Source organism: Balaenoptera physalus, assembly GCF_965194825.1.
Source record: "Balaenoptera physalus genome assembly, chromosome: X".
Classification (NCBI taxonomy): domain Eukaryota; kingdom Metazoa; phylum Chordata; class Mammalia; order Artiodactyla; family Balaenopteridae; genus Balaenoptera; species Balaenoptera physalus.
The window spans coordinates 118,789,105-118,817,007 of record NC_138903.1 but is presented as its reverse complement, the minus strand read 5'-3'; the positions used below and the strand labels follow the sequence as shown (position 1 = coordinate 118,817,007).

The 27,903-nt window shown below is 45.0% G+C and overlaps 1 protein-coding gene across 1 annotated transcript; it reads right to left on the bottom strand.

Moving 5' to 3' along the window:
• Positions 1-2,610: 2,610 nt before the first annotated feature.
• On the bottom strand, positions 2,611-16,679 carry CD40LG (CD40 ligand). Its single transcript, XM_082445478.1, has 5 exons — positions 14,376-16,679; positions 12,404-12,535; positions 8,289-8,346; positions 6,291-6,353; positions 2,611-3,555 (listed from the first exon to the last, which is right to left on the bottom strand). Exons 1-5 carry the CDS (start codon positions 14,529-14,531, stop codon positions 3,179-3,181), a joined length of 786 nt encoding a protein of 261 aa, XP_082301604.1. The 5' UTR covers positions 14,532-16,679; the 3' UTR covers positions 2,611-3,178.
• Between the last annotated feature and the right edge of the window lie 11,224 nt (positions 16,680-27,903).

Here is a 27,903-nt window from a genome sequence, read left to right as displayed (position 1 = left end):
GGAATCCTGGGTTAGAAGCAGCTCCCGGCATCAGAGGAAACACCTCCACCCTGTAAGTGCTGTGAGCCTAAGTGCGGGGGGCAGCGGGGAGGGGAGGGAAGCCACAAGCAGAGAAAATAGCATTCCCATCTCTCCTAAGGCATGAAAGCGTTTGTAGCCTTGCTTAGAGGAACTGAGGGTTGGAACTTAACGCACTGAGAGAGGTATCGGCAGGAGAAGAAATAAGTTAATTATTTGGGTCTTTATTCTGAGGTCGTTAAGAAGTAGGGGAGTGGTGACATCAGAATTGTATTTAAGAATTTGCTTCCACTGCAGGGGGCGCGGGTTCGATCCCTGCTTAGGGAACTATGGTTCTGTATGCCGTGTGGTGCAGCCAAAAAGAAAAAGAATTCGCTCTCGCCTCAGGCCGCACATGGAGAATGGATGAGAGGGAACAGGGGTGGAGGCAGAGAGTCTAGGAGGCTGTTGTAATCTTCCAGAAGAGAAATGACAGGAGTTTGGACTAGGATCGTGACAGTAGAGACAGAAAGAAGTAGATTAAGAGGTATTTAAGAAATAAGGTTGATGCGTTGGGCTGGTAGGATTGGACGTGGGAGTGAGGGCAGTGAGGAGTCAAGCGTGGGTTCTGGCTCAGGAAGCAGCGCGGATGAGGCTGCCCTTCACTGGAATGGGCAACACAGAAAGTGGGTCCCATCTTGGGCGGGGGGAAGATCAAGGGTTCCATTTGGATGCCTTGGATTTGACTCCTGGGCCCACCATTCGGAAATGCGGGCAGAAGGGGACACACTCTAGGGGGCAGGTCAGGACTAAAGGCATAACGTCAGTAGCACGAAGGGGGTCATTCAACCCATGCGCTGGGAGAGACAGCCCCCTGTGAGCAGGTAGGACAGGAGGAGGAGAGGGGAGGGATGGGCCCTGGAGTTCTTGGGAAGGGCAAGGGTGACGTTAGGAGGAAGCCGTCTGAGAGGTTGAAGGCACTTGGCTATGTGAAGCTGAAGCTTAGGAGAAAGTTCTGGGCTGGGGCTGCGGGAACTGGCATTTAGAGGGCAGCAGAAAGCATGGGAGCAGAGGAGATCGCCTAGAAAATTCGAGTTTCTGTGTCTATAGCATTCCTTCCGATAACAGATATTGTTAGCCATAGCCACTTGGTTACTAGATGTAGAGATAGTCTGGAAGATAATGATTTCCAAAGAAGAAGAAGAAGGGGGCGTGAAGTGCAGGGGCAAGGTTTAAACAGAGGATGTGAGTGTATAAAGACTATAAAAGGTTTGTCCAGGCTGGACATGAGTTCCCTTATGACCCTCTTGCCCACCCATGGCTGTGCTCCAAAGTGGGCGCTCAGCTACCCTGAGGGAGGGACATTGATGGCCCATGTATTGTCTTCTTCCCTCGGGACTGGGCCAGGCCCTCCCATCAGCTAGACCGGGTCCTGGCCTACCTGTGAGAATATCATGAGCAGTGTCTGCTCGCTGCCCCCTTCCTTCAAGTCTTCCGTGCCGAGGGCAACGCTGAAGAAGGATCTTTGCTCCAGAGGACAGGATCGCACTGTGGACACATCCCTGACTGAGTCCCCGAATCCACAAATGTCACGAGGGCTCAGACCAAAGTTCTCTTGTTGGAGAAAGTATCCATACACAACCCAGCAAGTCTGTCTAGCACGACTCCAGCCTTGTGTTAGAAATTCATGCTCTAAGGCCTTCCAAGTCACTCAGCCAGGAAGGGACTGTGCCATCCAGAGGACCGAAGAGCAGGGCCAGCGGCCGAGAGCTGCCCCCAACTCTCCTCACGCCCCTGTCTTATTGCTACAGTCATATTTTTCTGCCTGGACACGTGGTATTTGCCTTAAGAAGGGCCCCCTACCGGTAAGGATGACGAAGCCACTCTGGGCTTCTTACGTGAAAAACCCCTCGACCGGAAGTGACAAGACCGAGAGGCCAATGCTTCCCTTCAGTTTGTCCCAGTTCCACGTCCTCTTACCTAAGGTGGAACCGCCTTGACAGCTATTAAAAAGATAAGCAACTGCTTCTCGTTTAAGCTTCGCTTAGCTGTGATTAATCAAGGAAAAAAACCCAGCCTTTTTTCAATCCTCTGCAACCTTTCCTGAGCAAGCTTTTCACCGGATACGCTTTCCTGTCATCCATCAAAGGCTATCGCAGCCTTCCAGGGAGTGTGCTGTCACCAAGATATTTTGTGGTGCCACAAGCTTCAGAACCAAGTTTCTGAAAGCATCACAAGGGTTGGGAACATTCCCTCCAAACGATCCCCCCTCCCCCCAACCTGGCCTGGGGCTTCAGATGCTAAATAACCACAATAATGTTAAGAGATCTTTATTATTCAAAAAATAAATAACAAGATAATCACCAGTTCACTCTGGAAACAATGGGGACTGCAGGTAGATACAATAGATTTCCTTTAAATCCAGTCATTTCTCTGGAAGGAGTGGGCAGCCTCAGAGCTGCCCTGTCTGCCCGCCTACCCCATCGACAGTGGTGGAGATAGGAACAGGGTTGAAATAAGATACTTGATTAGCAACAGCCTGACTCGTGTGTGTGTGTGTGTGTGTGTGTGTGTGTGTGTGTGTGTGTGTGTGTGTGTGTGTGTGTGTGTGTGTGTGTGTGTAGGAGAGAAAGAAAGGATGAAAATGAGTGTCAGGGTGATTGGCGGGGGCAGGGTTTTCGGTTCTCCACTGCATTATACTTTCTAAAGTCTGCCCCACCTCCATCGCGGCCGCAGGGACCCAGAATCCACCATAACTGAATGTGAGCTGAGGCTCCCCGTTTCCCTCCGGCATCTTCACTGAGAAATCAAATACATTCTCCACTGAAGGACACTGCACGCAAAGAAACAAAACTAAACTTGGCTAATTTTCTGCTGCTTACTCAGAATTCGAGCTGTGCGTAATGGCTTTGTCTTTTCATAAGACGCTCCGGATGTCTGCGTCAGTGGGATTGCTGCTTCAGAATATAAGCTCTTATGGAACAGGGGTTTCCTCCGCCCGGTAATTCACTCATTGCAGCCCTACGTGCCTCGGGATGTATAATAAATAGTTCTCCATGAGGAGGATCCTAGGGTTATAAATAGGCAGTTCAACGGGGTGGGGTGGGGTGGTCTTAACTGCTTTGCTGGATTGTGAAGACCGCCAGCATCAGCCCAGCCGCAACCTGCCAGCTTACAGCGTTCAGAGCTTGAGTAAGCCAAACGACGTGAAGCCAGTCTCGTGGCTCACTTGGCTTGGATCAGTCACGTTGACAAACACCGAAGCGCCCGGTGGCAATTCAAAGACGCCTCCCAAGTGAATGGATTGCTGCCCGCACGGTTTGGAGGAACTGTGGGTATTTGCAGCTCTCAGTAAGATTCTCTCCGATCCACTTGGGGACTTTAGGCAGAGGCTGGCTATAAATGGAGCTTGACTCGAAGTTTCCCGATTGGAACAGAAGGTGACTTGGGCGTAGATGTAATAGAGTCCTTGTCTTTTCACGGCCAGCTGTTTCCCGTTTTCGAGGGTTACCAAGTTGGTGCTTAGGGTGTAGTATCCTTTGGGGGCCCACTGCAGAACTGTAACGGAGAGGGGACAAATCCGTGGTGAGGTGGAACATACATGATTCAGATTCTAACAGACAACATGGTTTCGTGTCGGATACTGGCTTCACATAGGAGTGGAAGTTTGGGTCGTCAGGGATTCGAAAGGACCCGTCCAGCCCTCAGTCTATGGAGGAGCCACGGCTGACCAATCAGCATGGGCTGCACAGTCAGACGGAGCTGGGCTCCCATCCAGGCCTTATTCAAGCTTGGGCAAGTCAATCTCCCTGAGCCTCTCAGTTCCTTACCTGTAACACGGGGCTAATATTACAGCCTATTTCAGAGACTTGTTGTGAAGATTAACTCAAGTAACAGAGCACAGCGAGTTTCCTTCTCCCTTTAAGAGCTCTTAAAGCCAATTTGCCCTTGAACTTAAAAGAATGTGAATGACTTAGAAATCCCAGGTCATAAATTACACCTGCCAAAATACTCCAAGTCCTTGCTAAGACTAACTCGTATCTTGCTTTCCTTGAATTTTCCAGAGTCGTAGACTTGCCGATCTCTCTTGCTCAGCCTCAGCACAGGGAAAAGACCCCCTTTCTTCCTACCTGATCGTGCTCTTGCAAACCCGATCCGCCTCCCACAGCAAGGACTAAAATTAGGCAAGGAAGTATGAAAATAAACCTGTCATTTCACTGTGTGTTTTGATCTCCCATTGTAGTGGGCGCCACCAACTTGAAAGTGCCTGTATTCTTGTGGCTAAGCCGAAGTACCCACCAACAATGTGCCATTTTTCTCGGCTGAGATGTTGAGTGGGTTCAAAGTAGTGTGTGCAGCCGATTTCAAATCTCAGCTCCCACAGAGAGCTAGACTGCCGGGGGTGGAGGGTGGGGAGAAGTGAAAGTATTGATGCATTTACTTCCTTGAGCTTTTTTTTTAAACTCCTATTTGGTGGTCTTAGGCCTATCAGGGTGCAAGACCCCACCTGTTAAGACTCATCCTTTAGTAATTAGGAAAGGCATCCTGAAATGCCTGACATTTCTTGGGCCTCCAGATCACTCTAGAAATGCTTCATTATGATGTTTTCACTTTTGGACCATCTGATTGAGAAAACATGGGCAGGTTCCCTACCTCTGAGTCCACAAAGTTTATCTTTGTAAGTCCTTACCTAATTTTCGTCCTTGCTGTGAGATGTAGGTCAAGTTTGGAGCAGCGTGACCAAGTAGGTCTGAGAGGCTTGTGGGGTAAGGAATGTGACTTTCTTCTCACCTGATCCCCTGCAGACCTACTGTGATGCGGACTGTCAACCATGCTAGGACCAACAGCCATCATGGGCCTTTTGGCAGAACATGTGAGCACCGTGAACTCTATGCAAGGCAAGATATTCTTCTAGGAGGTGTCTCTGTTGCTGGCATCCATCCAATCCGGATGAGACTGTGTCACGTGGATGACCACCCTGGACATACCCGATATGGTTGTGATATTCTCCCATAAGTGGATTTTATGAGAAAGGGGTACTTGGCAGAATTATTAAATATTGTGGGGTAAGTGTTATTAAAAAGGGCTTTATGTTACTCTTCTGACAGCTAAACTGCAGTGAAGTAGCTAAGGAATGACACCTTACGTTTGTATAGCACTTGACAGAATAACTTTCTTCTATATTAGCTGATTTGATGCTCAGAGTCACCCTGTGAAGTAAGTGAGACAGGAAACTGCTGCGAAGGTAAAGGGACTTGCCCAAGGTCACCCAGCAAGTGGTAGTCATGGATCTTAAATCTCAGTGTTCAACAACTTTCTATCCAGTGCTCCTTACTCCTCTACCACGATCCAGGATTACCACGTGTGCATTATGCCCACTGAGAAGCCCAAGCCGCCTCCAAGATGAGGTCCTATCTCCTTTCCTCTCTTTCTCTGTGTCTCTCTCTATATCTCTGTCTGTCTCTTACACACATGCGCGCACGTGCGCGCGCACACACACACACACACACACACACACACACTGCTTAGAACTCCATTCCAGAGCGCTGTGTTAAAGTTTTCAAAGACTGCTCTGATGCTCTTGGCCTGCATTTATGTAGATAGGGGATTTTATGCTAGTGTGCATGTTTCCATCCATTTATCAGATGTGCCATATTGTCCAACATCAGCTATCGTGAGGTACAGATTTGGGAAAAAAAAAATCTGAGGGCTAGAGTCATGGCAGAACGTATACGGAAAGAAAATCATTGAGAGTTGAAAAGATTACAGTATGTCGTCTGTTGTTACTTCATTGGAAAATCTAACATCCTGGCACCTATTGATCTTTGCAGAATGATTTTACCTTTAATTTCCCTGAGGTTGGCCCCAGTGAGGCTGGGGTTAATCATACAGGGATTGGCAGATGGCAGGAAATACCCCTTGAGGCCCATTTGCATATAGTGGAAAGGGGTTAGGATGAGGGATGCTCCCAGTTAGGAGGTCACTACGTGCCATCTCTTCTGTGTTATCAGAATAATGGTCCCTCCACCCAGTGATTCATCATTTAGAATCAGCCACAGAGCAAGAACCTAATGAGAACATCGGGATTGCTTCCCACCTCCTTTTGTCCCTTCAAGTCCCATCTGTGCATTTGAGCCTACTTTGAAGACAAAGGCAAGTGCATGAAGCATGTCTGGGTAGCTTTGTAAATTGGCCCCCAGAGGAAGAGAGGCGCCTAATTGTTAGGCTGCCTTGCTTTAGCCTCCTGGCCTTCCCGCTCGGGTGGCTGAGGCCCAGATGCTTTGGACTCTTACCAGATGCTGTTTTACCACTGGCCTCGCTGATGACATGTGCCGCGATTTGAGGGTCCTGATCACCTGAAATGAAACCAAAGACCAACTGTCAGGCCAAAGAAACACAAAACTGGCCACAGAACGATTTGGTCTAGTTCTGCAGTTGGGTCATAGAGACTGTACTTAAATAGGTTATGTGAAAGGAAGGGTAAGATGGCCTTGAAATCCCTTGAAACCAGAGGGAAACGTTGGTTTCTAAAATCTGAACAACTGAGTTGGCTATTTCCACCGAGCCCATTCTCCCAAGCGTCATTCAGCACTTGACTCTGCTTTACATAGATTGACACAGGCTAAAGAAAATGATCTTCCTTAAACACATTTTGAATCTTGATTTTAAGAACAACTCCCATCCATTGGTCATCTCAGTGGGCCCAAAGGTCGTGTCTGCACACTTAGCTAGTAAAATGCTTGTGGTGTCTGATTTGATCAAGCACTGGCCACAGTATTATATCTACCTCTAATTGTTGCTCATGTAAAAGATTTGCTCCTTAATTAGATGTGCTGATCTCCTGAGTGCAGACACGGTGTGGAAGTTCTTTTTTTTTTTTTTTTCAGTAATGAGCCTGGAGCTGGACACTTTGTAGGTGTCCTATGAATAACGAGTCAAGCTGCATGACCTAAATGACCAGCTTTGTTAAGTGTATCATTTTCCCAAAGACTGCTAGGCCGCACCCACATGAACTGTTTCCTCAAATTTCACAGCAATTAACAGACAACATGGTACCACTCAACGTATTTTACAGTCACTCTGAAAGCAAAGCCTTCATGAAAATCAGGTGACCCTTTGCATCCAGACCAATGGTTAAAGCAAGCTCTTTGCCTCAGAAAACAGTATCTGTATCTCTGTATGTATGTATGTATTTCTGTGTGTGTATTAAATTTACACAAGTCATACCATCTTTTACACTGACTTTGTGATATAGCAGTTTGTCTAACAACACCCATCTACCAACACTCCATTTTCCCCATACTCAGCTGCTCGGGTCACTCCAGGCATTATTGTATTTGGTTTGGGGTGCTACATTCTTAAAAGAACAGAGAAAATTAGTGTGTCCAGAAAAGGACCTAAATGAGGACAGGAAAAAGCCTGGAAAGGGTCACAGGAGGAACAGTGGGAGACACTGAGGAGGTTTACCCTGGAGAAGAAAAGGCTCAGGGGCCATGACTGCTGTTTTCAACATGTGGACAGCTGCTGTGCAGAAGAGGAATTATATACTTTGTTTAGTATGGCTCCAAGTAGCAGAACTCGATTCAGTGAGTGGAGATTATAGGAACAAATTTCAGCTCCAGAGGAGAAAAGCCTTCTCTCGAGTACAGAGTAATCTTATTATTATAATTATTAGGGCCGTTCAAAGATGGCCCAGGCTGCTTTATGAGCTAAAGGTGTCTAGGCATGTTTGATCAGAGAGTCAATGGTCAGTGCTGTTGTGAAGGAGATTCGTGATCCGGGGATGGTGCGGGATTTGAGAACCGTCAAGGTCCCTTCCAACCCTGGGATGTTTGAGATGCTCTGACATCAAGAACAGGGCAAAGAACAGCGCTGTCACACTGAATCACTCCTGGGTCTCTGAGGCTCCACTGGCTGTGTTTCCCCATGAAAAAGCTGTTATCACTGAGTGATGAATGACACCGCTACCAAATGCTGACCGACTTGTCATCTTATCCTCTGTAGGTGGTACTAGGCTGTATGGTTGCTTTGATTAAGGTGTTGAAAATAATGTGATTTCTTCATACTTGGTATTGTCAGCACTAAAGGAACACAGCCTTCCCTATAAATATGTCCATACGACTCCTTTCTAAATCACAGGCACCAGAGAAGGTATTGATTTGGCAATTGTGTTCCTGTTTCATTTCCAGGGCTACAAGTTCCCTGATCCAACACTGGGTTGTTCAGTATGATCGGCCTAAAGCTTCTTTTTAGTTTTTAAGTATTCGTAGAAATGGTAAAGAGCAACCTACCTTTGTGCATTTCAAAGTTTTTTTCTTTCTTCTTCACTTCTTTGCTTTGCATTATACCCTAAAATAAGAATCATGGCAAAAGGTCATTTTGATGGGAACTCTGGCGGGGGCTTTAGAGGGAGGTTTCATTCATTTGGCACCTGCCATTATTCTGTTGCCTGTTTCTGGTGAAGATTATCATATAGACTCAGATCCTGTCATTAATTCCATCCTGCCGATTAGGAGCCCATGGCTTTGACAGATGAGCTGACAGCCCAGAAAGCCCAGGGGTGAACCTGGAAACAGAATCTGGGCTTTATTATCTTCCAGTGCTCTGTCCAGACCAATGACTGCCATCCTGACCTCTCCTATGATCCCAACCTCCCTGGCTTTGACGAGTATTGACAAATAATGCTGAATGGGGAGCAGATTCTACCCTGGGAACTGGTATATAGAATATTATTAACATAAAGCATGGTGTGTATCTATTAGAATAAAATTGGTCTGAAATCTCTTAGGAAATGGAAATAGTAAGTTTGACCTTGGGAAGAAATCCCAGACTATGAAAAGATCCTCAGACTTTTTAAAAAATTTTTGTTGTCCCTGTCAATGGGCTGAAGAGATTCTCTTGTTGCTGGTTGCCTTGTGTGGCCCGTTCTTACTCAGAATCATCTGCGTATAGGAAACTCAGGTAATCTCCCAATGCGGCTGATATTCCAAGCCAAACGCAGCACTTCTTAAGGGGTTTCTTCTCATTAGCAACGGCAGGAAGGCTAGAGGCACTTAAAGAAGCTAGCAGAGAGTGCCATCTACACAGATTGGAAGGTAATAAAGGCTGCTGTTGTCATTTTAAAGATTTAAAGATACTGAATAAAAGGCACGGTGGGCTTAACTGGCAGGCATGAGGTCACCCAAGGAATCTGAGGCTGAAGCCGACAGTAGAAACTGAGATCACGTTCGAGGCTGGGCTTAACGCTGTGCTCTGAACACAGATGAGGAAGACAATAGTATTTTCACATCTTCTGATAATCAAAGTCCTGTGTGCCTTCCACTTCTACAGCGCCCTTCCTTTTCGTTCCTCCCCAAGAAGGAATTAGTGTTGTTACTGCTGAGGGGTTCCTCGTACGCTCGGCTCGAGTGCCAGATGTGAGGGTGTAAGTCACGGAGCCTAACTGGGAGCCCGTGCCTCAAAACTCTCACGGGGGCCCAGAGCTTCAACTTTCCACTTGAGCTGAAGTGTGGCAGTGTGAAAGTGCTGCAACAGGAAAATGTTTGTGAGATAACAAGCAAACAAGTGAATATTTCATGTCTTTTCAAAGGATGGAGTGTGGTGATCGAGGGTGAGATACTTTTAGGCTAGGTGGTTGCATTGGTGTCAGGGCTTGGCCAACATGAAAACGTGAAGTCAGCAAAGTTTGTCCTTTATGCGCCCGGCCTTGCCTTTCTGTGAACTTTCCCCCAGCCACACTCCCCAGAGCCTTTTTTACCCCTCTTGCTTCACTCCCTACCTCAACTGAAAGACTTTTGAAAGTTGACTTTCAGAAAATCTGGAATTAGTTATTTCTCTCTTAGTGGGAACTCCATGTGGCAGGGTTGGATAGCTTGACCTTTAACTCGAAAAGGAGATGCTTTGACCTTATCAAAGACACCTCGGGCATGGGCGAGCAGACAATCATGGAACTGATCATTCTAGCAGGGAGCTGGGGGGAGGGAGAAAGTTTTAATGTGCAATTATACTATTTAAAATGCTGCCTTCATCTAGGCTAACATCAGCCCCGAATCCCATCTTGCACCCAGAGTGACAGCTTGGTGCGACCTGCCTCAGGAAATAATGAGTTCCCCGTCACTAGAGGTGTTCAAACAGAGAGTGAGTGACCACTGGGTAGCGGCTGTGGGGAGAAGAAGCAGCTCTGGGTTAATAATTGGATCTGATGATTTCAAAAAGACCCATTCCTGTGATTCAGACCTTGGGTTGCTCTGAACCAATCAGACTGTGACCCAGAAAGAAAGGCTGCTAACATTAGCTAAGAATATAAATAATCCAGCTTGGGGGTTATTTTGTAGTTGGCCTATTGGGTTAAAAAAAGAAGTCCAAAATATTGTTTTAGAATGAGAAGTTTCGGGGAATGGATATTGGAACGGGGGTCAATCGTTGGAGCAGGACTGGGGAGCTGGAGTACTTTGTGTCTGACTGTCGTGCGCATCGTTGGTGCAGATGACGTTGACTCGGACTCCACCCCGCAGCACTGGAGGCAAGGGGCTTCCTCTGTTGCACGGAAGGAGCCCTGGCGGACATGCCTGAGAAGGTCTGCCTTTCCAGAGTATGAAACTTGGGAGCTGTCACTTTTTTCATGCAAGCATAAGCAAAGAGGTCAAACTGACTTTCTTCCTTACTTTTGTCCTGGGTAGCTGATTTGGGAAGCTTTACATACCCAACCTGAAATACAGCCGTGAGGAATTGGCAGTACAACTGTAAAACTCTCAGTAAGAAAGAGGGAGGGAGGGAAGAAACCAACAGCCACTCTCACTGCCTTTGGGGGTAACTGAAGGCTGATCACATAATTACAGGATGTCAGAGCTGGTAGTGCCCTGGCAGATCATCTCAGCCCTCTCATTGGATAGATGAGAAAAATGAGGCCCAGAGAGGTGAAGTCATTTGCCCAAGGTCACACAGCCCAGCACATTAAATATGCTATTTGGATTTTCAAGCGTTGTTCTCAAAGTGGCTTTATTCCCATTTAAATTTGCAGCACCTTCCAATACCCTGTAATACTGGCCAGAAGCCTTGAAGAACCAGAGAAACTCAAATCATTTTCAGGCCTTGCAAATAAAGAGTTAGGAGTCTTTCTCTAAAACCTAGATTAGTGTAAAGAACCTAAAAGCCAGCAACAGATCTGAGCTGCATTCTGATCCCCGTAGGTGACCCAGGAATAAGCTTTCAGAGTCCTCACTACTGGATTAAATGACACACCGGGGACAGTACAGGAGGACAGGAATAAGCTCAGAAATAAGATCTCGGGTCCTTCACTCCCAGGTTAATTACACATGATCCACATGTGAGAGCTAACTCCTGTTGGTTTCTCCAGATACCCACCCATCTGGCACAGCGCTGCCCTCAGCCTGGATGCGGCCTCCTAGCCACGGCCCCCAAGTCCCCTGAGGGCCCAAGGTATTTGACTCAGTGTTCTGAGGGGGAAACAGGCAGAAAGGCTTCTTGCTGTTCTTCTTCTGGAGAAAGAGCTCCTAGACCCCTTGTCTACAGCGGTGGAATTAATGTGGTGGGCATGTCCTCAGTAAACGGTCTAGAAACTCCTGCTTTAGGTACCTATCATAGGCCACTGCAGTTACTTCATGCTGGGCACCAGTCTGTTGGGCTAGAAGGCTTCAGACTTTCTGCCTCAGGTCTTGATTGGCCCTAGAGGGGGCTGGCTCCATGAGCAGGTGGTATGATACGGGGTCTGGTTCGAGCGGTACTGAGACGGTCCATCGCCAATCGCCCACACCTCTCCTCACAGTAAAAGGAAAAGATCTCACTTACATGGCACCTGAAATCCCATCATGAGAGAAGCGTTCCTTCCTATGTTAGAGTCTATCAGTGTTCAGAAGTCCCCACCGCCCCCAGTAAAGGCAAACCCTTAACCTGTGGCCTGCCAACGCTGCAGTGGCCAATGGTTATCGCTTCCCTGGGAAATGGGGACCAGACCCTGGGTCCACAGTGGGAAGGCGTCAAGGTTTGGATGGAAAGATAAGAAAATGCAAAAAACAAACTTGGTAGACTTCATCCTTTTCCCTGAGGCATCTGCATGTCTGAGCTCATGTGCATGTGTGGATGTGTCCATGAGAGTATGTATTTTCCCCAGAGAGAGTCTCTTTTGTTCTTCTTAAGGGCATTCCTATCAACGAGCACACTTCCAACTTTCCTTTCCCTTTTAACCATAGGATTTTGGCTTCATTTTTGCTTTTCTGATACACATACCCATACATACATGTATGTACATATGTATGGCGATATGTATCTATAGTATATATATAACACATGTTTAAATTTTACATAGTCACGTTTTAGTGTCCCAACCTAGCAGGTTTCCCAACCAAAACTTTTCAATGACACTTTTCCCAACAACTGAGGTCCTTACCTTGACCAAGTCTTCAAACCGGCTTCTAATTTCCTCACAGTTCAGTAATGATAAGGACCCCTCTCCTTTGCTGCATCGCTGTATCGTTTTCATGAACACAAAATCTTCATGAAGATTCCTTTCATCTTCTATCTATTTATGAAATAACAGGGACATGAGACATTGTAATTCTGTCTGCCTCTACAATCACTTCCATGGCCTCAACGACACGAGGAGGACTTTTTGCAGATATAAATGGGGCATAATAACAAGTTAGTATACTGGATTACTGATATTCGGTATTAGCAGTTTAAAAAATCTACAAAAGCCAGCAAAGAAAATGTCATGTGGTCTGCAATGCTAGGTAGAAATCACAGCTATTCTAATGAAATTTCACAAAGTGTACGTTTTCCCGTGTATTGTAGCAGCAACATTCTCTAAAGGTCATATTTCCCATTGCTTCAGTAATGATTGGTCATTATAAACACAGTCTATAAAATAGTTTTCTGCTGAGCTAATTTGCCCACTTAGTTTTAGTGTTTGTGTTGCAGTGCTTTGGAAAAGGTAATTTGCAATGTGTGTCAATGACTTGAGTTCTAATTACATCTCTCTCTTTTTAAGTTTAGCATTTGCAGAAAACATTTTCATTTTTAAAGAAATCATCTTTCATTCCCAAAGGTAATGAGATATTTTCTTTTCCGATGTCTTAGAATAAGTAAATATATGAAATTCACTTGTTTAATCAACTAATTCTGTGCCGTTTTCTTATATTCAGATTACATTTTTAGATTCAAAACAAGATCCAGCTAGCCGGTGGCTTTCACTGTCATTAAGAGAACACCCAAGTGCCAGGGTAAATTTGAGTCTACCCAGGTCAGTATTTCCCCTATAGAGGCTAGGCTTATGTCCAGGCATTTGATTGGCAGAGCCCACCAGGCCAAACACAAACAAACAAACAACCAGACCCAGAGCCCTGCTCTTTTCTCAGCAGTGAAACCTAAAATTTGGGTAACCCAAGAATTGCCTCAATTGTTCCTACTCCACCTTATCCTGATAGAAAACCTCATGGTCTTAATTCAAGATTGGCATCCCAATAATGGCCACTCGCACATCCCTGAGAAAACGCAGTCTCCAGATGATGTGCATCCACAGTTCCCACATCTAGACTTTTAGGAACAGTCAAATATTGGACGAAATTTCTCCTTTTCATCTATGATTGGTATTTTTTCAACACAGCCAATAATTCTTAGCAGTGGAGGTGGGTAAATGCATGGAAACAGGATAAATCCTAATGGTTATTTTTCTTAAGAACGCAGAACAACCTGCTAACTTACTCCACTCTTTTGTTCTGTATGTCCAACTATTTAAGAACGTAAGACATCTCAGAGGGAAACTGAGCAGCTTGCAACTACAATCAGCATTTGAAGAATTATACAGAGAATGCCACTTTCAGGGACTTACCCATGTCTATGCTAACCTGAAGCACTATGCATTTTCAGCTCAGATTGATGCTCTCCTTGTCTAGTTGGATATTTAGAAGAAAAACAGTTGTCTCCATCAGAAAAAAAAAATAGTTCACTTTTTAAGCAAAACCTTAGCAAATCATTATAGCTAATGTCTACGTAGTGCTTACTTTGTGCCTGGCTCTGGTCTTAGCTTGAATTTAATCTATGAGGTGGGTACCATTAACATCCCCATTTCTCAAATGTAGAAACTGAGGCATAGAAATGGCAAATAACTTGCCCGGGATCACAGAACTAGTAGGGGACCGAGTCAATATTTGAACCCAGCAGTCTGACTCCAGAGCCAAGGCTCTTGACCAGAGAAAAGAGTAGAACATCTCACTAACTAGACCACGACCACCATGCCACAAGACCACTTATCTATTTGGGTTCTTACCATTGTCCATCATTTGGGTAGAACTAAAACCAACCAACACACACATCAATAAGAACCCCAAATTTAGTTAATAAAGGCCTACGGTTCAACTTACCTTGTCCAATCTTCTGTGAAGATACACAGCAAAAAGCGCTGACCCAATCATCTGGGTGATAAGAAAAACAGTAAGTAAATACATAAAAATTTTCATACTGACGGGTGGTCCAGTGGCCACAGAGCGGGGAGAAGGTTGGCTGTACGTTTCGATCATGCTGCGTTCGAGTTGAAATGATGTCTTCTGACCGAGAAGGTGACAGAGGCAGCATGAGAAGACTGTCAAAGTGGCCACCTTACTCAGGATTAGTTAAGAGCGCACAATCGTCGCAGCCCACACTTCCTGGAAAATGTGCTTCGCAGTCTTCTCTCCCAGCAAAAAAAGTTACGTAAAGGTTTTTTTTTTTTCTTTCTTTTTTTTTTTTTTACCTACCCATATCATTCACTTCCAGGCTTTCCCTTTCGTTAGTAAAGAAGAAACAAGTTTCTTCTTCCATACATTCATTCTTGCCTTGAAATGTCATAGACTTCATAACAGACAATGGCAGTACTTTCCTATCGCTGTCTAACGTTTGGGGTTCACCAGTTTCAAGGAAAGTGACAAATGAATCCACCAGCAATAGAATTAGTTCAATTTCAATCTTACTAATATAAAGCGGGAACCTGGTAGATGGGGAAAGAAAGAAACATCAACAAAAGTTTGGATTGAATTTGTGACTGGCTTGCCACTGGCTAACTGCTTGTTTACATTTCTTTCATCTTTAAACCCAACGAAGTCCCGGCAGCTTTTCAAGGCAAGTCTACATGGCGTAAAGCAAAAAGGAGTGCTGACAATTAGTAAAGAAAATTTAGCTGGAAAGATAATTCAAGAAAAATACACTTTTCCAAGGCCAAGAGAAGTAGGGTCTTGGGGTAATTCAGGCCAAAACTCTGGGATTGAAGTTAAAGTAGGAATATTAGCTAGATTTAGCCAAGTTGTCTGTCTATACTGTTCCAATCCATCAGATAATTGTTGATGCCAATGTATCCATTTGGACTAGGGAAAATAGGCTGCAGTTAAGAGACCTGAATACTAGTCCTTGGTGTACCAATAAATTGCTGTGGACCTCGAGCCTATCACTTTCCCTCTCCAGATCTCAGTTTCCTCATATCCAAATGGGCAGTTGTACCCACCTTGCTTATCCTCTAGGTTGTTATGAAATCAAGTAAAGATGTGCATGAAAGATGGTTGAAACACGTTAAGCTATAGAAAAACACTCTCACTTTGAGTTTTTTGCTATTTGTTTAGCCTATGATATGAGTTTTCCAAATAATTGCCAACTCCTTACATACTAGCGAAAAACAAATGATCAACATCAAAAACACCCAGCGTCTTGACAACGAATTGAATTATTGAAGTGTGTAGAATTATGCATTTCTGAATGGCTTTTGATGGTCTTATCAGATCGCCTTCGAAATAAAAGTAGCTGTGGAAATCCCTACCCCACATCCCAACCTGGTCTAGAAACCATGATAAGATTGCTTTGGTGATTCCTATAAGATTGTTTTGAGACACAAATAGGAAATGTAACAAACTCCTCTGATAGGCATGCTATCTGCATAGTTACCACCTGCTGTCTTCCCCTCCCACGCCCCAGCATCCTGTCCTGGGCGCAGATCTCACTACATCTGCCAAGTAGGTGGCTTCAATGCATGTGATAAACTTTGATCAGTCAAGTTAGAGGCTTCAGTTCTTAGACAAGGAACCTTAGTTCCACTAAAGGAAAATTATCACAAGAGCTAAAAGGGGCTCGAGGACTTCTCCAGGAGCAGCTTCATACCGTGACAGCATGCCAGAGCTGCAAGGACCCTGTGACCATCAGCTCAGTCAAGCCCCGAGGGAGAGGTCACTGAAGGGACCAGAGTTGCCGACAATGCCACGTTTGTTCACGTGACCAACTTCAAGAGAGAATTGTCCAATCTCCCTGCCTCCACTTCCTGACTTCTGCTTACCATATCCCCCTGAAACTGCTTCCACCATTATTAGCACAATAGTTTGGGCTGAATACTTTTTATTTCTTTTTTTTTTTTTAATTGTTCATTTATGGCTGTGTTGGGTCTTCGTTTCTGTGCGAGGGCTTTCTCTAGTTGTGGCAAGCGGGGGCCACTCTACATTGCGGTGCGCGGGCCTCTCACCATCGCGGCCTCTCTTGTTGCGGAGCACAGGCTCCAGACGCGCAGGCTCAGTAGTTGTGGCTCACGGGCCTAGCTGATCCGCGGCATGTGGGATCTTCCCAGACCAGGGCTCGAACCCGCGTCCCCTGCATTGGCAGGCAGATTCTCAACCACTGCGCCACCAGGGAAGCCCCTATTTCTTTTTTTTTTAAACATTATTGGAGTATAATTGCTTTACAATGGTGTGTTAGTTTCTGCTTTATAGCAAAGTGAATCAGCTATACATATACATATATCCCCATATCCCCTCCCTCTTGCATCTCCCTCCCACCCTCCCTATCCCACCCCTCTAGGTGGTCACAAACATCCAGCCGATCTCCCTGTGCTATGCGGCTGCTTCCCAGTAGCTATCTATTTGACATTTGGTAGTGTATATATGTCCATGCCACTCTCTCACTTGGGCTGAATACTTTTTAGAGTTAATTTTTAGTGACCTTTCCAGTAGTCTGTTGACCTATTATTTTGTTGTCATCCTTCTGAAACCTCTCCCCTCTTGCCTCTCAGAATCCTTCATGTGATTCCGTTTCCCCTTAAAACTTTGGTATCTCCCATCTTCACGCTCCTCCCCTCCCCTCTTCTCATTCTACATGTTTGCCTTGGATGATTCCCATCCATTTTCATGGTTTTCACTCTCACCTTCATAGTGATAAACCTCAAATATATAACTGCAGCCCTGAACTGTGGATTTGTAAGTGCAGCTACCTCTGAATATGTCCACTTGGATACCCCAAAGCCACCCCACATTTGGCATGCCCCAAACTTAACTCATCTCCTCACTCCACTTCCAACCCAGACTTGTTCCCCCTCCAGGCTCTCCCCATCTCAGTGAATGGTACTACTACACCCACATAATTGTCCAAGACTTGGGAGTCATCAAGGATTCCTTCCTCTCTCTTGCCCAGATTACTCCCCAATCCCAGTGGCTTCCTCAAAGCTTCTCGATTGCCACCTTTCTATCCCCCTGGGCAACATCCTAGTCTAGGCCCTCATCCCCTCTCTCCTGCATGACTGAATTGTACGTTCCTAATTGATTGCCTTGCTTCCCTTCCTGCCCCACCCCATCCATCCTCCATACCACCAGAAGAATGTTAACTCTAAATCTTGTAAGTGACCATATTATCTAACCTGATTTTACCCCCCTAAGACTATGCATTAGACCCAGGGAAGCAGATTGACAGTTTCCTGGCATGTTCAATGTGAATGGGATTAGCTCCGGAATAGCCTGATGGTCCTGTAATCCTTGAAGCCTCCTCTTTCTCCCATCCTTCTTCTGCCTGGTCCTCTAGATTGCCGCAATATTGGCTACCTATCCAGCTTCCACATTTTAGCTCTACTTTCTGATTCTGTATCAGATGTCCTTTGTGTCAGGACCTCCCATACCTGTCTCTCCCCCAACAAGGAGTGGCCCGGCCCTGGTGTTGGGTCCCCTTTAAAAATCTTCAGTTGCCTATTGCATTCAGAAGTGATTTTTAAACTAGGTTACCAAGAAATCTGTAGACCTGGGGAGTACAGGAAAGTGCCTGCAGCTAAAGTCAAATATTGACTATCTTTTTCTTAGTTCACAGAAAGAATTAAGTGAATGGATTGAATTGTTTCATTTTTCAGTTTTTCTTGCATAAAATTTTCTCAAATCTCTGTCACCCTTTTCTACTACTGATTTTCTTCTAGCTGGTGATTGATCTGCAACAAATAAGCATCAAGGAAAAAACTAAAAAAACAATGGATCGCACACATTCTGATGTGACTAGGCTTGTGGTTGTGATTTTATATTGATAACCTAGAACACAGTCAGAGTTTCTGCTAGGAAAGTTATTTCCAGTACATAAGAAGGAGTTAAATATATCAGCATTTTGTTTGTTCTACAAAGGGCCTCTCAAGGACTCTTTTCCCTGAACATGTCTGGAAAACCCTAGCCTAGAGGATAGTGTTTCCATTGTAAGCATAGCACAGGTTCCGACCCCTGCCCACCTTTCTGTCTTCATCCCCCACCACTCACCCATGCTCAGACTTGAGCATCACCCATGTCCGGCTAAGCTTATTTCCCCAAATGTGCTGTGTTTGTTCAAGCTGTCCCCTATGAACATCATGACTCCCTCCTTTTTTATCCACTAATGTTGAAGAGATACCCGCTCTGTGAAATGTGCCCTTCCAGCTGACAAGGTGCCCTCTTCTGTGCTCAGTCTATCATAGAATTTGACACATTACATCATAACTGACTTGTCAGATTTCCCTACCATTAGCTTCTAGAGGAAAGACTATTAAAAATCTCAGAATCCTTGCTTCCTGACACATTGTAAGGAATTAGTAAATCTTTGCCCAATTACTAAGTTTTCTTTTCAGGGGATAGAAGGGGAAGTTGTAAAATATTCTAATCTGGTAGAACAGCACTGGCCAGGGTCTCTGGCGATACGAATCACAATATATTTGTTTTACGTTTTCTTCTATTCCCTTAATTATCTCTCTTTCCTCTGGGGTCAGTTCCATTTGTTTATTTTGGTCCTTCTCCTTCATGTTGATAGTTTTCCTCAAACGTCTGGTGACCCTTTGTTGTCTGGTCATATTTATGAATGAAGATCTATGTTAGCTTTTATGGGTGGATGGCATGGGTTTCCTCTACAATTGCATTGATCTGTTTCCCCCACAAACCTCTCCCCGGAATGGGAGGGCCGACTGTGGGTTCTGTTTAAGTGGGTAGAGCTTGTCAACAGGCAGGTTTCCCCTTAGGTTATGTGGGTGGAGAGGCAGGAAGGCCGGGACCCCCACAACTGATAAAGTAAGGAGGGCTTTTCTCTGGGGGTGGAGCCCTTTAGAGGGTTTCGCTCTTGACTGAGGCTGGTTTTCCTTTTGTTTTCTTTTGCCTATTCGTTGTGGAGGTCTCAGCACACTCCCTAGAGTCCTCCTCGGGCAAAGTTAGCCTGAGGGCAAAGGCCCAATGTTGCTGCTGACAAAGGGTCCATGGGGGAAGGGAGAGAGGGAGAAAAGGGGTCCACCTGTCCTAGTTGTTCTACTGCAGCTCTTTATTGAGTTGCCATAATGATTCCTCCCCTGCCCGCCCCTGCTCTTTGCATTTACCAACTCTGAGATTGCTGCCTCCTTGAGAGAACCCACTCTTACTTCTGATTTCTTGAATTGCAATGTTTTCTGCTCTGATTTCTCTGTTAGCCCAAATTCATTGGCTTTCTTGCTTCCTGGTATCCCTCAAAATTTATTTCACATTGATGTCACCTTTTCTTGTTTCCCATTGTTGCTGTGATTTCATTCTGTTTACATTTATTTGTGACTGAGTAATACATTCACATGGTTAAATATGTAAGTGATAGAAAAGAGTGTGCAATGTGGAGTCTTCCTTCTGCCTTTTCCTCCTGGTTTTTCATTGGCAACCAGTGTTGTCAGTTTCTTATGTACCTCCCAGAGATGCTTTTATGCACCTTCAAGCAAATACATAGATATTCTCTGGCACTCTTTTTTACACACAGTAGTATATAATATACTGTCTACATCTTTGTTTTTTCATTTAACACTATACCTTGGAGATTATTCCACGTCAGCAAAGTGCTCCCTTTTTTTTTTTACAACTGCATAGTATTCCATGTATGAATGGCACACCATAATTTAACTAGTCTCCTCTTGATGAACATTTAGGTTGTTTCCAGTCATATGATATTAAACAATGTTGCAACAAATAACCCTATACTTATTCACTTTTCTTTTTAGAGTCTGGAGTTTGGGGGGTAGGGGTCTGGGCTGGACCCATGAATTTGGGGGTTTTATTTGTTTATTTATTTATATAAATTTATTTATTTATTTTTGGCTGCATTGGGTTTTTGTTGCTACGCGTGGGCTTTCTCTAGTTGCGGCAAGCGGGGGCTACTCTTTGTTGCAGTGTGTGGGCTTCTCATTGTGGTGGCTTCTCTTGTTGTAGAGCATGGGCTCTAGGCGTGCAGGTTTCAGTAGTTGTGGCATGCGGGCTCAGTAGATGTGGCTCACGGGCTTTAGAGTGCAGGCTCAGTAGTTGTGGTGCATGGGCTTAGCTGCTCTGCAGCATGTGAAATCTTCCCAGACGAGGGCTCGGACCAGTGTCCCCTGCATTGGCAGGCGGATTCTTAACCACTGCGCCACCAGGGAAGTCCTCATTCACTTTTTTTGTTTTTATTTTTTTAATTTTATATTAGAGTATATTTGATTTACAATGTTGTGTTAGTTTCAGTTGTACAGCAAAGTGATTTAGTTATACTTATTCACTTTTTAAAGTTTCTTTTCAGGCATATCTGTGGGATCTGGAAGGCTAAAAATCACATATATATATATGCTTTTTAACATTGACCAATCAACATGTTAACCTGAACACATCACACTCAAAGGAAGATAATTTAAAAGCTATTGCTGTGGCACATATATACAATGGAATATTACTCAGCCATAAAAAGGAGCAAAATTGAGTTATTTGTAATGAGGTGGATAGACCAAGAGTCTGTCATACAGAGTGAAGTAAGTAAGAAAGAGAAAAACAAACGCATATATATGGAATCTAAAAAAATGGTACTGATGGACCTAGTGGCAGGGCAGGAATAAAGACGCAGATGTAGAGAACGGACATGAGGACTTGGGGGGGACGGGGAAGCTGGGACGAAGTGAGAGAGTAGTATTGACATATGTACACTACGAAATGTAAAATGGATGGCTTGTGGGAAGCTGCTGCATAGCACAGGGAGATCAGCTCCGTGCTTTGTGACCACCTAGAGGGGTGGGATAGGGAGGGTGGGAGGGAGAGGACATGGGGATATATGTATACATATAGCTGATTCACTTTGTTGTACAGCAGAAACTAACACAACATTGTAGAGCAATTATACTCCAATAAAGACATAAAAATAATAATAAAATAAATAAAAGCTATTGTTTACTTTCCGTTAGTCAGATCAGTGCATAGTAAATTGTCTGTGTTATGCACCCTCTTCAAAGCCAGGCCTTACATTTTTTTTTTTTTTCTTGGAGGTGAGGGGTAGGGGGAGGCCTTACATTTTAAAGCTTCCAATGCAAAGTCCTGTCTGGCCTTGCTGATTTTGGTTGCACCATGTGGGATTCTCCATGCAGGTCTGCAGCAGAAAGCCAGAGATGACGTGATCTCTGCTGCTTCCATCCAGATGCTGCACTTGCAGGCGAGATTGGTAAGAAGCATTTTCAGGAGACATTGCCTTCAATCAGTTTATTTGCTCAAATTAACATTCACGGAGTGCCTACTGTGGCCCAGGTGCTGAGCTGGATGCTGGGGATACAAAGATAAAAATGATAGTCCCTACCCTGTCAGGAGCTCCCAGTCAAGAGAAGCCAATCAATACATGAGCAGACAACCATGAAACAATGTGAGAAGTGCCACAGTAGAGGTGAAGACAGAATGCTGTGGGAGTGTTAAGGAAGAGTATCTACCCAGCAGGGAAGTAGGATAGAGAGAATGTCCAGGAAGGCTTCCTAGAAGAAAATACACCTGTCATAACTTTGTATCCTGACTTCTAGCACCCCACTGACAAATCCCCATGTTCATTGTCTATCTACTGTCCTTGGCTTTTCTAGTCTGGAATCTTCCACCCCTTTTCCTTCTACAGCTATCTTTCTAGTCAGCTGTATTCACTCTGACATGCCAAAGGCTTAGGAGGAGTAAAGTAGGAGGGGGTTGGTGATAATCATTTCCAGCACAGATGAATGTGGTTGGAGATGGGGATAATTGGAGTGTTGGCCTGGTTTCAGATATTAGTTTTGAGAGTATGATCAGGATCCTCAATCTCTAGCTGCCTACCTCCATCCCATGTCTCCAAGGTGAATTTTCTTAGCAAATGTCTACTCTTTGTTTCTAACTTGTAGGCACCATGACTCCACTCTCCATTAGTGTAAGAAAAAAAGCTGTATTTGTTTATGTGTTTAAATAGACAAGAAACACAGGTAACAGTGGTTACCACTGGGAATACAATGGAGTTTTATGGGGAGCAAGTTTTACTTTTTAATCTATACCTCTGTGCCCTTTGCATTATTTTTATTTGTTAAAAAATTAAAAAAAAATGTTTGGCCACACCATGCGGCATGTGGGATCCTAGCTCCCCAACCAGGGATAGAACCCCCATCCCCTGCATTGGAAGCATGGAGTCAACTACTGGACCACCAGGGAAGTCCCTGCATTATTTTTATAATGAGCATATTTTACTTTTGTAATTTTTAAAATAAACTTTAAAAAAATATTTATTTGGTTGCGCTGGGTCTTAGTTGCAGCAGGCGGGCTCCTTAGTTGCAGCTCGTGGGCTCCTTAGTTGTGGCACGCAAACTTTAAGTTGTGGCATGCATGTGGGACCTAGTTTCCTGACCAGGGATCGAACCTGCATCCCCTGCATTGGGAGCATGGAGTCTTAACCACTGCGCCGCCAGGGAAGTCCCTAAAATAAACTTCTTATGGAAGTAAACTTTTACATACAGAAAAAGTGCACAAATCATAAACTTAATGAATTTTCATAAAGTAAATACACCCATTGTAATCATCACCCAGATTGTAGACTTGTAGATTTTTAATAGTATCTTGGAAGCCCACCTCTTGTCTCCTTCCAATCACCTCCACTTCTCACAAAGGTAACCACTATTCTGCCTTCTATCACCAAAGAATGGTTTTGACTAAGAGTTCCAGTTGCTCCTTATCCTCACTAGCACTTGGTATCATCAGTATTATTTATCTTAGCCATTCTAATAGGTCTGTAGTATTGTCTCATTGTAGTTTTGATTTGCATTTTGCTAGTGGCTAATGATGTTGATCATCTCTGCATGTGCTCACTTGCTATCCATGTCCTCTTGGATGCTAAAATCTTCCATAAATATAGAACATAATCATTTAAGAAAATTGTTTGAAGATAATAACACCATTAACCAGACTAGGGGATATTCTTTGGGGGTAACAATTCTTCTGAGAGGCAGATTAGGGTGGTGGAAATAGCCAGATTTGGGTAGCAGATGTTTCAGACTACTCTACTTGTTGTAGGATCTTGGGCAAATTATTGAACTTCTTTGTGCCTCGGTTGCTTTGTCTATAAAGCAGGGATAATAATAGTTCTTGCTTCATAGGGTTGGCCTCAGGATTATTAGATGAGAAAATTACGCAAGGCTCTCTGCTCCATGCCTGACAGAGTCAGTGTTCATCAGTGTCTCTCTGCCCTTCTGGCAAAGCCTGGAAAGAAGGCATGAAAGAGAAGGTTGTCCTTGAGGCAGTCAACGGCTTAGTATCTGAGGGAGAATGGATGAATGATTCCTCTTTCTCTAGGTCTAAGGAAAAAAACTCTAGAGTTGTGTCCTGGAGGTAGCATTTTGTGCCCTCACTTCCTGCTGCCCCCCCACCCCACCCCCACCAAACAGCAGGAGAAGCCTGCTTTGAAGGAAATTCTAGAAGAAATTCTAGTCATAACTGGGTTCTCAGATGCTACTGCGTCCCTTGTATGATTTAAACACCTACTGCTGTGTGTCTAGCAGAAAGACACAAGCCCCATGGCATCTTTCTGTATAATTCCCAAAGGTTTCCCCTTGATGTTTCCTATGGCAAGACTGCACGAGGCCCTTGTGCCTGATATCAAGCAGTCAGTGTCTGTTCAGCAAATATTTGCCCAACACTTAGCAAGCACTAGGCTCTCTGATATGTCTGGGGAAACCAAAATGAGAAAGAAAGGACTGCTAGTTAAGGAGATAGAAAAGCATGGCGTCAACCACAGTGCATTGGGGAAGCACCTCAATAGAGAGAGTTCAGGGGGTTGCGGGTGTACGGAGAAGGAAGGTGATGGCACCAGAGGGTCCAGGAAGGTTCCTGGAAGAGGTGACATCAGAGCCCTGAAGGAATTTTCTGAGTGAGGGAAGAATGCATTCCAGGTACAGGGAATAGCATGTACAAGGCCCCAGAGGCTGGAGACCAGGGGCTCTTTCTCTTCTTGAGGCTGCATTCTTGGAACCACAGCCTTGTTCTGGGCTCTGCACAGCACCCCAGGTTTTTCCAATGTGCCCTTAAGGTGGAGCATCACCTTATGAAGACTTTATAGTAAAAACATCCCCTTTGTTCCAGGTTGAAGGGTCTCAGGGATCAAGTGCTGTACAGGCGTGTACATTTTTGGCATCCATCTTTCTTCAGAAATCAGCCTGATATGCTTGAATATATGATGCTTGTCTGTGTGGTTCTAGCTCATTTCTTACCTCCCTCACTGCAATCTCAGACTGCCTTCTGCATTTTCTCCAGAGTCCAGGACTTCAATAGGCTGGCTCCTAGCTCCTATGCCCCAAACCCTTCCGCATAGCCTCTCCCTGGGGCCCCTAATCTACCCCTACACTAAACCTTTTTCTTGACTTAACTTGTTCAGGGTTCTCTCTTCTCTCTCCCCCTCCCCCAGCTTCTAACTGCTCTCCTCCAAGCTGCCTTCTTCAGCTCTGACCCCAGGCTAGGGCAGTCCCTCCCTGATCCCTCCTGTGGTCCGTTCTGACAACCCATTGGGGCTATTTCTGAAATGAGCGCTTCTGCTCCTGACTCATGTCCTAGGTCTCCTCACAGGAGACTGTCTTCTTCATGGGGACTGACTCAGGAGCCCTCTACTTCTCCCACCGTGTCTCCTGGGGCCAGCCTCAAGGTTTCCGAAACGGGGAAACTGAGGCTCAAAGAAAGGGGATGACTTACGAGGGTCAGCAGGCGGCAAGTTAGTGACAGAGCAGAGACCACCCCAGGCCTCCAGACTTCCAGCCAATGCTCTTTCCCAGGAATCAGGTTGCCTCTCAGAAGGCTCAGGTCTTCTCGCTGCCGTCAGCTCCCATCCACCGACTGCACCGGGCACCCATCTCTCTCAGTACTTCCTTCCTGAGCCACTTCACTAAGACTGAAGCTGACCCGTCCAGGCTTCTGACTCAGCAGCCCAGCAAAGAACATCCAGCCATGTCTGCATCTGATTAAGGAGACACCAGGGGTAGGAAGCCTACTTTTTCCTCTGGCAGGGTGGAGGGTGCAAAAGAAGGTGGGGAGAGTCAGTGAAATGGTAAGATGTCAGGGCCCACGGGGTGGGGTGGGAGGTGGAAGGGTTGTAGCAAAAGATTTAGGATTCCTAGTGAAATCCATTTGGGTGCAGAAATATATTTACTGACTTAGAAGGACCGCTGTGATACAAGGTTAGTGCAAATATCACGGCAAAAATAGAATGTTCCCATAGTTCTACTTGTGTAAAAGTAAGTTGAGAGTGTCTCCAAAGTGCCTATGAGTGGTAGTTAGCAATTAGCTGTGTGTTCCCCTCCACTCTCTGCATGTTAATTTTTGCCCAGAAGTTAATAGTTGACAATGACCACAACCTTGGAGAGCTGCTGCGACACAGGTGTTCACCTGCAAATAAATGGAGCTGAGAACTTTCCTCCTTCACAATGTCCCACAGTGAACGGTGCCATCTTGTCCAGTGTGCATTTAGAACGGCTCCCACCAGAGCACATCTACATCTAATGCAACGTCTAATCCAGTCAGGGATTTTGACATCAAGATGTTTTCTGACTGGGAGGAGCAGGAAGCCCTGGGGCCTCCTATTGTCACAGGGTCACTGATGCCTGGAGACCTTTCTCTTGACATGGGGGACCCAACCATATCTGAAGCATGTTTAAATAAGCAACAGGATTGACCCTTGTACTGGGTTGAATAGCATCCCCCTCACATTCTTGTCCACCTGGAATCTGTGAATGTGACCTTAGTTGGAAATAGAATCTTTGCAGATATTAGTTAAATTAAGATGAGGCCATACTGAATTAGGATGGGCCCTAATCCAATGACTGATGTCTTTACATGAAAAGGAAAATTTGGACTCAAATTGAGGGAAGATGGCCATATGAAGATGGAGGTGGAGGTTGGAGTGATGCGGCCACAAGCCAAGGAACAACAGTGATTGCTGGCTGTCACCAGAAGCTGGAAGAGGCCAAAAAAGAGCCTTTGGAGGGAGCATGTCCCTGCCAACACGATCTCAGACTTCCGGCCTCCAGAACTGTGAGCGAATACATTTCTGTTGTTTTAAGCCACCCAGTTTGTGGCACTGTGTTACAGAGGCCATTGGAAACTAACATGACACTTTTATGGAAGAAAAAAATGGCCCCACCTTCTGAAATGCTGCTCCAGTTGAGACATTAGGAGAAAGATGCTCATCAACAGAGGACACACTCTTAAGCCTGGGGACTATGTGGTCCCTCTGGTTATGCTCTACAGTGGTCTATACGTGCGTAGAGAAATAAGTCTGGAAGGCACCCCAAGATTTGTCTTTGGGTGATAAATTCTGGGAGATTTTTATCCTTTTGCTTTAACTTGTCTATATTTTCTAAGTATCCCACGTGGTGAAAAATATTTTCTAAGTATCCCACGTGGTAAAAAAAAACAGGTATATATCTATATATACCTGTCATCTATTTATCCATCTACCTATCTTTAATTACTAGTATGCTTGTACACTCACAGAATCTTTCCAAGTTAAATAGCCCCAGAGTACCTTCATTTCTTGTAGATCCAAGGCTAGGAAATACTCCTGAAAAGCCCTGGCAGTGGGGAGGGTAGACAATAATAAAACCCTGTATTTGTGTGGTATTTGATACTCTTCAAAGAGCACACCTCCATCTCCATCAACACATTCAACCCGTTCAACTGCATAGCCCTCTGGTTGATAAAGAATCTGAGACTCAGAGAATTGTCCAAGGTTTCATAGCTAATAACTCATGGGGCTGTGACTAGCACTCATGGTCCTGACAACTGGTCCAGCAGCAGTTTCTAGAATGTAAGATCTATAAAGACAATGCTGTCTGTCTGTCTTGTTCTCCTAGCCCTTGTATCTCCAGCACTTAGAATGGTGCTGGGTATATGGTAGGTGATCAGTACCTTTTTAGTGAATGGATGTAACAAAAGCAAGCTCCTCCCTAGAAGCATTTTCTGCTACTAGGAACATTTTTGTTCAGACCAAGCTGTTGTGCTCTGCAGACGGCAGCAGGGCTGCTGGAGAGGCCCCACTCTCTCCTCAATCTCTGTCCTTCCACACAACCTGCTCCTCTGACCCCTACCCCCAGTAAAGGGTAGCTAATTTCCAGGGCTGGCCTCTCACATCACCTACAGGGTGGCCCCTAAGGGATATCATTCAAGGTCAGTCTGTAAAGGGCTCCTTGTCCAAAAAAAATGCCACTCAACATAAAGATCCAGGGTCAAGGGGAGGGCAGGTTTTGCCGATGGGTGGGTTTGTCAGCCTCAGAATGATTTATTTGGTTCTGGGACAAGAAATAGGACTGGGACAAGGAATAAGACACATAAAGAAATACTGACACACAAGGGACTTCCCTGGTGGTCCAGTGGTTAAGACTCTGCACTT